At 39.7% G+C, this 12,559-nt stretch overlaps 1 protein-coding gene across 1 annotated transcript; it reads left to right on the top strand.

The window, feature by feature from the left end:
* Window positions 1-4,982: 4,982 nt before the first annotated feature.
* Window positions 4,983-6,091, top strand: ppp1r3g (protein phosphatase 1 regulatory subunit 3G). Its single transcript, XM_028803949.2, has one exon. It carries the CDS (start codon window positions 5,095-5,097, stop codon window positions 5,899-5,901), a length of 807 nt encoding a protein of 268 aa, XP_028659782.1. The 5' UTR covers window positions 4,983-5,094; the 3' UTR covers window positions 5,902-6,091.
* The last annotated feature ends 6,468 nt before the right edge of the window (window positions 6,092-12,559 follow it).

Consider the following 12,559-nt stretch of genomic DNA (forward strand, 5'->3'; position numbering starts at 1 on the left):
GACATAAAACAAAGACCTGAAATCCAGCCAGTGAAAGAATCCTGGCCATAACAGTATGAACTAGACATAATTTATGAGAAGCAGTTGAGAGTACAGTTGGAAGATATGGTGCTATGGAAGTAGAAAAATCAATAATGTGTAAGATACATGTTTTGTTACATCATGACAGTGGCAAGAAATTTACTTGCAACTCTCTACTGTCTGCTTAGGCACTATCCCAAATGAGGTACAAACTTTCAGTCTAAATTTTAAGAAGGCTGGTTAACCCCATTATTGTGCCAGTAACAGCATATTGTTCAGTCTCATAAAGACATACAACTGTATCCCTGCCATGAAAATACAAAACATTTGTTTTCAAATGAGGTTTTTTGCAAAGCATACAGCATGATTTATTATTTGGGTAAACAGAAAGTATATTTAATACTCACAGGACAATCAGTGGAAGTTAAGCACTATGAAATCTCACACAGTACAGTGCACCCTTACATTGGATGTGCATGAGGTGATATAGAAAGGTTTGGATGAAGATGAAGTGTCTGGGTTTCAGAATAAGACTCCTAATAGATAGGCTAGAGAACCTCTAAAGTGTCTTTATCTCATTAATAACATTGTTTTAACGAAAGCAGTTGGAACAAGACCAGCTAGGATGCTACAACCTTGGGGAGGGGAGTTTGGAGGGAATCGAGCTGTGACCCTGGCAGAGAAAGAAAGCAGCTCACAGCATCTTACCATGAAGAAACCTGTTCCACTGGCAGAGGAAAAAAGCATTGCACATTGAGAAAGGCTATGTACCTGGCAGGGGAAAAGAGCTGCATGTTCCAACTGGCAGCCAGACAGACTGAATTTTCATCAGAGAAGAGAGAAAAGCATACTGTGATTATTGGCTACTGTGACTGAGTGTAGAATGAACAGAGCAGTAAACTGCAGCGACTGCATTGTGGAACTTATTGAGTTAAATTGTTTCCAAGCCAGAGGCCTTTCTGCTAGGCCACAAGAAGAATAGGACATTTGATAAGAATGGTGCAATATGGCTCATTATTTTCCTTTCACCAGTTCATCAAATAGTTTATTCATTTTTTAAATGACACTTATCCCAAAACATGGCTGTAGGCCTGTTCATGTAACACATCCAAAATTTTATCACCTTTACATCTGCAAGTCTTCAAGATGCTCTCTAGTGCTACTCCTAAGTAAACTGTCTAATTTATATACATTCTTTCATTTGAAAAAACACTTTGTAACACATTTAAGTACCTCTCAGCAGCAGCTAATATGAGTATGCACGATTTAAAACATAAGCTTTTTAACATGAAATAAATAATAACAAACTGACAGTTTTTCACAGGGTCAATACTGTCACATGTACAGTACAGCATATTCTTAGATTCTTACTTCCATGTGATATTCAGCATGCAATTTGCAAAACACATTCTCATCACAACATATATAATTAATGTTATGATTTCCAATGACAATTTATTATTCTTAATAACACAGTTAATAAAATGTCTCTTGATTATTAAAACCTGGGTTACAATGGATACATCAACAAGTATGACCAAATAAATTGGAAATTTTTCATGTAACACCTGGCATCCACTGTTATCATTATCTTCACAATTTCAAACTACTTCTCTCATGTTTTGTGGTACTATCTACTTTTGGGTAGACGTTGAAATGTAGCACAAAACAGTCAATCTTTTAAGAACGTAAGCCCCTGAAATAACTGCTGTTATGCTTCAGCCCCAACTGGGACTGCAAGCTCTTCTTAAATAGGGCAATTTTATCTTAATTTCTTTTAGCTGTAGCACAGCTGAGTGATTGGTAGGCCCCATACCCTCAGATTAAATTAACAGAACAAAGACTAATTAAATTCTAAATAAGAAACAAGAGGTAATTACCTAAATTCAAACTATTAGCAAATACTAACAAAATGTAATTAACAGATTCACAAAAAGATGAAAATATATTTAAACAATTATGAAAGTAAAAGGAAAGAATACCAAGACAAAAACCAGGGATGATGCCCCAGCTCAATCCCGACAAAAGCAAAACACTGGCAGTTTTGAACTGCTCCTGGTTTATTATAGGTCTCAATTCTAAAAATGCTGCACATGGCTGATGTTGTTGGCTGTGCAGCACAACTCATAAAAATTTTGGAAGCCTATATAAATATCCAGTGAAACTGATGAGGAATAATACTAATTGTAATTCTAACTTTGAGACGAGGTAGTGATTTCAGATAAGAAAAAGAGAAGTTTGCAGGTAAAATAGTAATACTCACTGATCATGTCACCAGAGAGTGGCGACCTGTTACATGTTGATTAGCACATGCAAGTAAGAATTCACCGTACTCTGTATATGTGACAATATTGACCCTATGAACTATGGAGAACTCCGTAGTATATGGACATCAGGGGTTCTGACAGACAATGGTAATAAGGAAAGGCTTTTGGTGGGGAGCTTGGAAGATAAGCAAGAAGGCAAGCAACTTCGCCATCAAGGCAGTGTGAAAAAATGTAAAAGCAGATCCAGAGTGTCAATGTGAATTTGTTTTTTTTTTCTCTTAATGTTCTCCATAAGCATCATTCCTATTATTTTTTATTATTAAAAAAAAAACTTGATATAGGCTGGGTGTGAAGAAATGGCAGGAAGTAAGAGTTTCCTTTCCTCTTTGTAACTTTTCCTTAATCTTACAGCTATGTTCTTGAGTTCCCTATAATACTGCTACAGTAAGCAAAGCACAGCAGACGGTTACCTTTGATTTTTTTTTTTCTTTTGCAGGAAAAGTCACATATGCAAACAATATAATGCCAAAACCACATTTGTAAAAAAAAAAAACTCATTTTCTCTGTAAAAAAAATCACTCTGTATTAACTCCCAGAATCTGGTGACAATGACACATTTAAGAAGGGTCCGATGCTCACTTTGCCAGCTTTGTTGTTGTCGCCCATTACCTCACAAGCTTTGCTCCTGAGCCTAACTCCAACACACACTCCCATCCTGTGTCTTCTTTACATTCAGACCAGCAGGCCTACATGGGTCAGCTGATCAGTGAACAGCATCCACAGGTCTGCTTCAAAATGAGTGTCATGGTATCCATGTTTTGGCTAAAGGTTTCACGAGTTTTTTTTTTTTATGTGATCCATCATAGGAATCAGTTCTGATTTTTTTTTTTGGTCTGGCCCCCTTAAATGACAATTTGTTAAGCATACTGACAGTTTTTCCCACCCATCTGTGCTATTTTTTGTATTTTTTAGGAATACCAAGTGAGAGGTGCATTAATAAAAAATTCATTTTTGTATAAAATAATCTCACTTGCATAATGTAGTATTTTTCATGGTGCCATATACAGTGGGACCCCCTCTATTAATCTTATATTTAGCACCACTATAAACGCTTGAGGCAGTGAGTTGATGTAATTAAATTGACTTATTTCTGTGGTCTCTTATTCAGGTTGCATTTTTACTTTGACAATCTAGCTACCCTTTTTAATAAAGGAGATGTTACTTTGAACTCAGGGCTTCCAAGGAGCACAACTTTAATGTTTTTTTTTTGTGTGTATACTGGCCCTCTTCTCTTCTGTACTTACATGCTTCCCCTTAGCCATATTATACGTAGCTATGGACTGGGTTATCATTTTTATGCAGATGATACTCAACTCTACTTCAATGTTAAAAGTGGAACTTCATCAGAGCTTTCTCAGCTCGCAACCTGCCTCAGTGAAATTAAAACTTGGATGGAGCAGAACTCTTTAAAATGAAATTGCAACAAAACTGAACTCCTGCAAATTGGGACTAAAATGCAACTTAATAAAATGAGCTCCTTCCCAGTCCATCTTGGCGGTGATCTCATCAGACCTGCCTCTACTGTAAAGAATCTTGGTGCCATTTTTGATTCCTCCCTCTCTTATTCCGCCCACATAAATCACATTAAGAAACTTTCTTACTTTCACCTCCGTAACATATCCCGTGTTCACTCCTTCTTCTCCTTCTCTAATGTTGAGAAACTTGTCCATGCTTTTATCACATCCCGCATCGATTATTGTAATTCCCCACTGGCAGGTGCCCCTTCTAATCTTACATCACAGCTCCAGCTTATTCAAAACTCAGCTGCAAGAGTCCTTACTTGAACCAGCAGCAGCGAGCACATAACACCCATCCTGCTCCGTCTCCACTGGCTCCCTGTGTCTTACAGAATCGAATATAAAATCCTACTAATAACCTACAAAGCCTTAAATAACCTTGCGCCAAACTACATCAGTGACCTTCTCCATCACTATGTGCCTGCCCGCCCACTAAGGTACTCTGATTCTGGCAATCTTGTTGTGCCCCATGCTAAACTCTACACTCCATGGGTGACAAGGCCTTCAGCTGTATAGCACCCAGACTTTGGAATGACCTACCAAAATTAATCAGGTCAGCTGACTCCATGAATTCTTTTAAAAAAACAACTCAAAACTCATCTGTTCAGGAAGGCTTTTAGCTCTACTTGACTTTATTACCCTTCTCTCAGTTTACTTCTCTGTCAAGATGCTCATGTAATCTGTATGTGTGTGTGCGAAACCATCAATTATGTTGTCTGTTTGGCTTTTTTTCTCTGAATTCACTGTTGTAATCTTCTTTATTTATTTATCTGGTTTGTACAACGCTATATACTGTGTAGCCTGCCTTTCCTCTTATATTCTGTAAGTGCCTTGAGCATGGGAAAGGCGCTATATAAATAAAATGTATTATTATTATTATTCTGTAGCACGCCATGAACACGGTCTATTTATTGCATATGACAAATAAAAGTGATATGGTGGAAAATTATGAATACAAACTAGCGGATACTCCTCTGTTTTACATGTTTCTGTCTCATACTAATAAATGGATTGAGACAGACAGAGATTCGAAAACTTGGGCTGGGGTGATGAAACATAACGTACGTGCGACACGCCTCGCAGTCTTCTCTGGCAGGATTCGCTTCCTGATTTGTTTGTTTTTGGTGAAGTTGCGTGCCCGGTGACGCACTACTCTCTCTGATGTTGGACAGCAACAGGCGACTCACCTTTTGTGATTCCCTACAGGGTTGAAAAGAAGCCGCTCGCCGATGAGGCATGTCATGGATATACTAGAACGCGACTATTCAGATGCTTTCAATCCCGAGACGAAGGGCGCAGCGTTGCGCCAAGGGGGCAGATTGGAAATGGACGGTGATCTCGACGACGCGACCGTGGAGGGTGCGCAGAAGAAAGATCGTCCCAGGGCCAAATCGTTGCCTGCTTACCCAGCGCAGGCCGAACTCTTTGACGGCTTGAGCCAGAGCTGCAGAAAGAGAGTGCGTTTCGCCGATTCCCTGGGTTTGTGCCTTACCAGCGTGAAGCACTATTGCGCCGCCGATGAGCCCCACGTCCCGTCCAAAGTGTTCACCCGTCTGCATAGCCACCCCCCTCCTCAGCTGGACGTGGATCTCCTGGATGATCTCTGTTTCAAGTTCTCGCCCGCACTGTCTCTATCTGTTGACTGCCTGGTGCCCAAGTTCACGTCGCCCGTCGACAACTGTGACTTTGATGAGCGGCTCCAGCGCTATAAAGTGTCTCTGGAGAGGGTCTCAGTTTCTCACTTCGACATTCGGGGGCTTGTTAGAGTTGTGGACCTCGGTGGAAAGAAAGAAGTCGGGGTGCGTTACACTTTTAACGACTGGTTAACGTTCGTGGACACGCAAGCCTTCTCGGTGACGGCCAGCGGCGAGAGCACCGAGCAGTTCTCCTTCACGCTCTACAGCCCGCCGCTGCAGGGTGACGGCTGCTCGGTGCACTTCGCCGTCTACTACCGCACTGACAGCGAGGAGTTTTGGGACAACAACGCGGGGAGCAACTACACACTGGAGCACCGGCGAGCGGCTCCTCCCGAGTGATTCTCGGCGTCAAACGCGCGCCTTTTGGCTGCAGATTACCGGCCTGGGGAAGGCTGGTAACGCGCGCGTTAGGCGGCACGAAGCGCTGACAGGTGAACGAAAAGTACAGTTTCTCACAAATATGTGTATTGTATGAGAATTTGTGCCGCATGTAACTGAACACGGAAAATAAATTCTTGCCATCAGTATATGTGAAAGTGAGCGGCGAGGCCTGACTTCTGCTGCGTCTTCACTTTGTTGCTTTCTTCAAACTTGCCACACGAGAGACTCATTGCAAATTGTCTTAACTGTTCTTTGTCACTTTAAGGAAAGACTTTGATTATAAGGCGATTCGAAAGGATATCAGAGGAGGCAGGGTTCCTTTATATTGACATTGTGAAAAATACGCAGTTTTATAGAGTTTGGGGGCCATTGTCAATACTCAGGGTCTCTCTTTTTCATGTTTTAGTTAGGCTGTTGAAGAAAATAGGATTGGATGGAAAGTTATCAGACAGTTTTAAAGAAGCTTTCACCTCTTATTTTTGATCTTATACAAACACGGCAGTGTATATAAAGCCTTTTCCAGACAAAAGCCAAGCACAAACAGTTACTTATTTGCAAGACTTGATCACAGATTGAGCGCCCGTAGATTGACTGACGTGGCTACAATGAGACTCAAAGCTGGGGGCAGCCTTGGGCTTTCGAGTCCAGCGCTTTAGCTGCGATTCCACCCAGCCAGCCAGCAGAAGTGTAGCAAAGGGGGCTTGAGTTTGGAAACGGCCCCCCTCAGTCTTGTGTTAGAAAACAGACTAGCTGCTGTCATGTTTGGAGTTGTTCTCATTTTCAGGCTTGAAACCCCCCCCCCCCCCTTTCTGGTAGAAATAGTCACTCTTTGCAGAAATAATCAGGAGGGGGGAATTGTTTTCGGTTGGCTTTTTGTAAATAAGGTCATCACTTTTCATATGAAACATTTGTTCTTTGATAGATTTTAATATTACTTACTGTATGCCATATTGCCAACAAATATTTGGGGGGACCAGACAGTTTGATTCATTTGTTTAAAAGTGTTACATGAGATTTTTCTTCATTTTATATACAGTGAAGTTAATATATTGAATGTAATTAATTTTGAATTACTTAAACATTTTCTGGAAAATCTGTGGGTCTGTATGTGTTACATTGAGTACAAAATTATTCTTATACTAAGGGTCAGACACTTGTTTTAAAACCTGCAGGTAATGCGTTTGTTTTCTGATAAACAATGTACTTTATTTTTTACGGTAATTAATATGTTTTATGAACTCATGTCAAAGGTAATTTAAACATTTATTCTTTGGTTTTTCTTCAAACTCAGTCGTACCCATACAGATTGAGTGCAATTCAAAGTCTTTCCCAGAATCATCAGGCATGAGACAGAATTAACCATCCATTCCATTTGAAAGTCACAGAGGATTGGAGCGCCTTTTCCAACGTATGTATTACACAGTTCAGAAGCCAACTGCGGGGGGAGTTTCAGTTCATTGAAGTGCACAGTCACATGCAGGGGCAATTGCCAGAGCTCAGTTAATGTTACCTTCACATTTTTGGGATTTGGGAGGAGACAAGTAGCAGGTGAAAAAGTATATAAACACAGGGAGAATTCACAAGTGCACACAGACAGTGACTAGTCTCCTGTTAACCACGGTGTCACCCAGCATGAAATATTTTCATTTTGTATAATGCACATTTGAAATAAAATAGAGCTCACTAAACAGTTTGATATTTCCCAGAATGTGCAAATGCTTGTGTTATATTACTTGGTAATGTATATATTTTTCCACATTTGTACCCCCACTGAATTATACCCACATTTATCTTCTGAGGGTAATATGTCATGTTTGTAGCTTTACGTAAAAAGTGACACAGTTGGTTATAGGTTGAAATTGTAGGTTTCTCCATGATTTAGTGGCTTTTCTTATGGTTCTGTTACTTGATTCCACACATCAAAGGTGTGGATGTAAAATTTTTTCAGCGATGAATGTAAATTGTGTGTGGATGTGATCAGTGAGTAATCAGCATTCCATCCAGCATTGGTTCATGTTTATCATCCTGTTCTTCTATGATAGGCTCCAGTACCTCACAACCTTGTAATTAGAAAGAAAGCAAATTTCTAAAAATGAATGGAAGAGCAATTTAATCTAAATGACTAACCGAAGAAAGGTGAGTTTCTTTCACAATCAATCATTAATCATGAGTTGTCTATCAGTGCTAGTAATTTTCGTAATGAGTCAGTTCAGATATTGCAAAACATATTCTGAAAAATATTGTTGAATGAAATTAAGGCTGCCACCTAAAGCCAATAATGTATAGAAGTATTAATTTACCTAATACTTTGACTGGTAAACACCATCACTTTAACAATTGTTTAATTCAGTGGTTCCCAAACTCGGTCCCGGGGACTCACTATGGCTGCAGGTTTTTGTTTCAACCAGCTTCTGTTTTTAATTGGACTCCTAGCCTAATTAAGTGAGTTGTTATTGCCGAGTTTCTGTGTTTTGGAGTCAATGTAGAAATTACCACACTTTGAAAACTTTTTTTGAAAATGTACTAAGCATTTACATGGGAATGTAATGTAGTGTTTTGTTTTACTTTTTAGCCATATTTTCATCGAGCTTTCCCGGGGGTCATGGATAATTAATCCATTTTAATTGTCATTATTAGGATAAAATGAAAGGAGCAAACTACACAGAAAAAGGGCAGAAAAACAGGAAAATAACAAAAGAGAGTTAAACATTTAAGGCTATAGCAAAAAAATACAAATATTTCTGTCTGTCCTGTAAACATAAAAATCACACTGCTGTGCTTTTCTAAATGCAGAATAAGAGAAGAGAAAAAAGACCAGCGAATTAAATGAAGTCAGTTATTATCACCGATTGTGAATTTGGTTGGAACCAGAATCAGGCAGCCACTGTGGGTCCCCAGGACTGAGTTTGGGAACCACTGTTTTAATTCACTAACTGAAGTATAATGGAGGAGAATTGTAGTTTTATGTACAGTTCATCAATCTCACATATTAAAGGTGCATTTTATTGAATTAAGTGTGATCACGTTATATGAAAAAGTGCTACAGTGGTAAGCATTGCTGCCTTACAGCTATGGGCACCTCGCTTCAGTTGTTAGCTGTGTGTAGTTTGTGTATTCTTCTTATGTCCATGAGGGTTTTCTCAAAGTAACCCACATTCCTCTACCGTATTAAAGACTGGCTGATTTTTATTTATTTGGAACCTACTGGTATGAGTGACGGTGGATGTGTGTCTTGTAATATACAGTACTAATGCCCCATGGTTGGATCCTCTCTCATATGAAATATATGGGATAGGCTATGGCTCCCAGCAACCTTATATGAAAATACATGATAATAGTTAAAGCCAGATTAGAAAGCTAATGAGTTAATATCATACAGGTTGAACCAAGCTGGCAGGACGCTACTTAACCAATGTGAATGCATGAGAGGATCAGGAGATCAGTATCTGGAAATCTATAAAATACTTAAATATGTTCAGAATTGTTATTCTTTACATCTTGTGCAGCATTACTGGCAACTGTTTTCAAAAGCAAGGGGTGCGTGGTCAGTTCATACCTGTTATGTTTTACACATCAAAGTCTAAGAAATTTTTAAATTCTTTTATTGTGCCCTCTCAATGAGCCTGACAATCTGTACAGAACCCTGAGCATCCCGGAAGAGAAAGAGACCCTATAACAGGGGTGGGCAAAGTCAGCCCTGGAGGGTCACAGTGGCTGCAGGATTTTGTTCCAACCCATTTGCTTAATTAGAAAGCAATTAACCAAAAAGTTAATTTCTTGACTTATTAGTACTTTAATTCTGTCATATCAGGTTATTCTCATATCCTAGATATTATCCAAATGATTTAATGTCTAAAATAGATGAGTGCTTCTCAGTCCTTCACATTGTTTTCTCTTCAGTTTCCTTCCAAGCATTTAATTAAACCAAATAGTGTATGATAAATACCCACAGGTGTGAATGGGAACGAGCTAAATGGAGAAATGTTGGTTTCTTTTGTCATTTGCATCTTATTGCTAATGAGCAATTAAAAGCTGAGAATACAGCAGTTTAAGATCTAAAATAAGCAATAAGGGTTCAAAATCTTAACGAGTGAGGCAACTAAAATGAAGCAGAAGCAGAAATGTTACTTGAGCAATAAGTGTTTCTTATTAAGCAATTGAGTTGGAACAAAAACGTGTAGCCACTGCAGGCCCTCCAGGAACGACTTTGCCCACCCCTGGTCTAGAAGATTAGAGTAGATTAGATTAGAGTAGATAAACTTTATTAATCCCATTGTGAAATTCAAATGCATACAGCAGCAGAAACATAAAAAAACAAGAATATGGGCTCACAGGACAGAGGATTCATCCAATCAAACAATCTAAAAATAAATAAATAATCTTAACAGGTGGAAGCATAAATCAAAATAAACTTAATGAGTACATCAGGTGGGAGCACTGAATTGCCAGATAGCAGTGGGCAGAAAAGCCCCCTAGATGTGCTTCTTGGCACACCATGGTGGAATGAGACTATGGCTAAAAGTGCTCCAATAGAGTGCCTCCTGGAGGGGATGCAGGGTTTTTTTATGTTATCCAATTTTGCTATCATCCTCTATTCCTTAACATCTTCCAATGTGTCCAGAGTGTGCCCTTTGATGGAGTATGGTTTCTTGATAAATTTGTTCAGGCATTGTTTTTCTCTTTTGTGCTCTGGTTGCTTCCCTAGGAGACTGCAGTGTAGAACACCACACTGGCAGCGATAGACTGATGGAACATCTTTTTCAGTGCCACTGTGTTGTCAGACCAGCCTTAATTTGTTGTTTATGTGAATCCCCCGGTACTTGTAGCTCTGCACTACTTCCACATCCTCCCTCTGAATGGTGACTGGTCTCAGAGGCTTGTTGTCATGTTGGAAGTCCACCACCAGTTCTTTTTGCTGATGTTGAGTTGCAGGTTGTTGTCCCAGCACCACAAGTCAAAGTCATCCACAACTTTTCTGTACTCTGACTCTCCATTATTAATGCGGCCTATAATGAAACAGAGGCCTGAGACGAAGACTGGACTCCTTTGGTAAAGTGTCTCTCCAGAATATCCTTGGGTACTGTTGGTTTGACTTTGTGTCGAATGAGCAGTTGTTAATGGAGTCCCAAGTGAGACACATTACCTGCATTGTGAGGTAGTGTCAGTTATGGCACTACAGCCTTGTGGCACGATTCCCCGAGGGTGATCCAGCTCGTAAGATCCTTATTGTCGGGGTCCCGAGTGGCTGGACCAGGCCAAGGGGTCGCCCACGTAACAGATGGAGCGTCATTTCTGGAGGGTGGGACTGGACTGCATGTTTGCCTGGGGGGTTGCCAACCTGGATCCCGAGTTATTTCGTTGTGTGGTAGGTGCGGCAACGCACTGTACCAGTGTATGCTACCCAGCTATACTTGACTATGATGGGCGAGTCATCTGAAAATTTCTGTAGATGTCAAGTGCTGGTATTGTGCTAAAAGTCTGTTGTGTAGAGGGTTAATACGAAGGGAAACAGGACATTTTCCTGAGGTGCTCTAGTATTACATATTCTGTTGCATCTCTTTAGTCATTAGCAGACCTAGAATTATAGTTTTGTTCTCTTTGGTAATAGATCTGCAGTTGATATTTTCTGAAACAAATTTCCTTTCTAATGTTGTAGCATAGCAAACTACTGTTCGAGAGTATGAGCATAATCCTCTTAACGTTATCACTATCAAATGATTAAAAAGACTCAAGTACAATAAATTAAAACATTCTTATTTTGTTTTAATAATATTAGCATAGTAACACAGTGGTCAGTGCTGCTATCTGGTGGATGCAGCTTCCTGGATTTGAATCACACGTCATCCATATGCAGCTTTCACGATTTCCCAATGTTTATGTTAATTTTTCTCCCACATCATCAAAGATTTGCAAATAATGTTAATGGTAACTCTAATGTGGCCCAGTGCTGGTGTAGGCACACTACTGAACTTCATGCACTATTACAGAGTTGATTCCTACCTTGTGCTCAGTGGTGCAGGCTTAAGCTCTGTATTCTTAAGACTCTGAATTGAATTAAGTGGGTTTAAAATATTGTGATACCATCATAACTGCCTCACAGCTCTTGGGACCTGGCTTCAGTTCCTTGCCTGGTCACTGGGTTCTGTTTGCTGTTTGTTGAACCCATGTTGACAGCTAGTGGAATGCTGCCTATGTCTCTGCTAATTTTGTATAGCATACTAAAGTAATCTTTGCCCATTCCTTTTTGCAAAATCACTCTGTGTCAAATTAGTTGTGTTGTGGTTCGAGGTGTGCCAGTTTTTAATATTCTGTAACATATTTCTTTTGGGAAAAAGGTCAGGTCTTTCACTGGGCAAGTCCAATGATGAAACGCAAACATCTTCTCCACTTTTATATTTTCTGACAGAAGGGCTTTTTATCTTCACATTTACTTGTTTGGCTGATGCCTTTATCCAAAGAAACTTGCAGCATTTTAGGTAACATTGGTTACATTTCTTTGATTTTTCCAATTGGAGCACTGTGGTCACACAGTGTCAGTAATGGGATTTGAACCCACCATTTTGATTTGAGATCCAAAGCCTTAACCACTACAACACACTATCTGTTTTGTGACAAA

Source organism: Erpetoichthys calabaricus, chromosome 6 (assembly GCF_900747795.2).
Source record: "Erpetoichthys calabaricus chromosome 6, fErpCal1.3, whole genome shotgun sequence".
Lineage (NCBI taxonomy): Eukaryota > Metazoa > Chordata > Cladistia > Polypteriformes > Polypteridae > Erpetoichthys > Erpetoichthys calabaricus.

Bases quoted from the DNA above. Each gene is read 5' to 3' on its own strand.
- ppp1r3g (XM_028803949.2), top strand. From the start codon at position 5,095: ATGAGGCATGTCATGGATATACTAGAACGCGACTATTCAGATGCTTTC.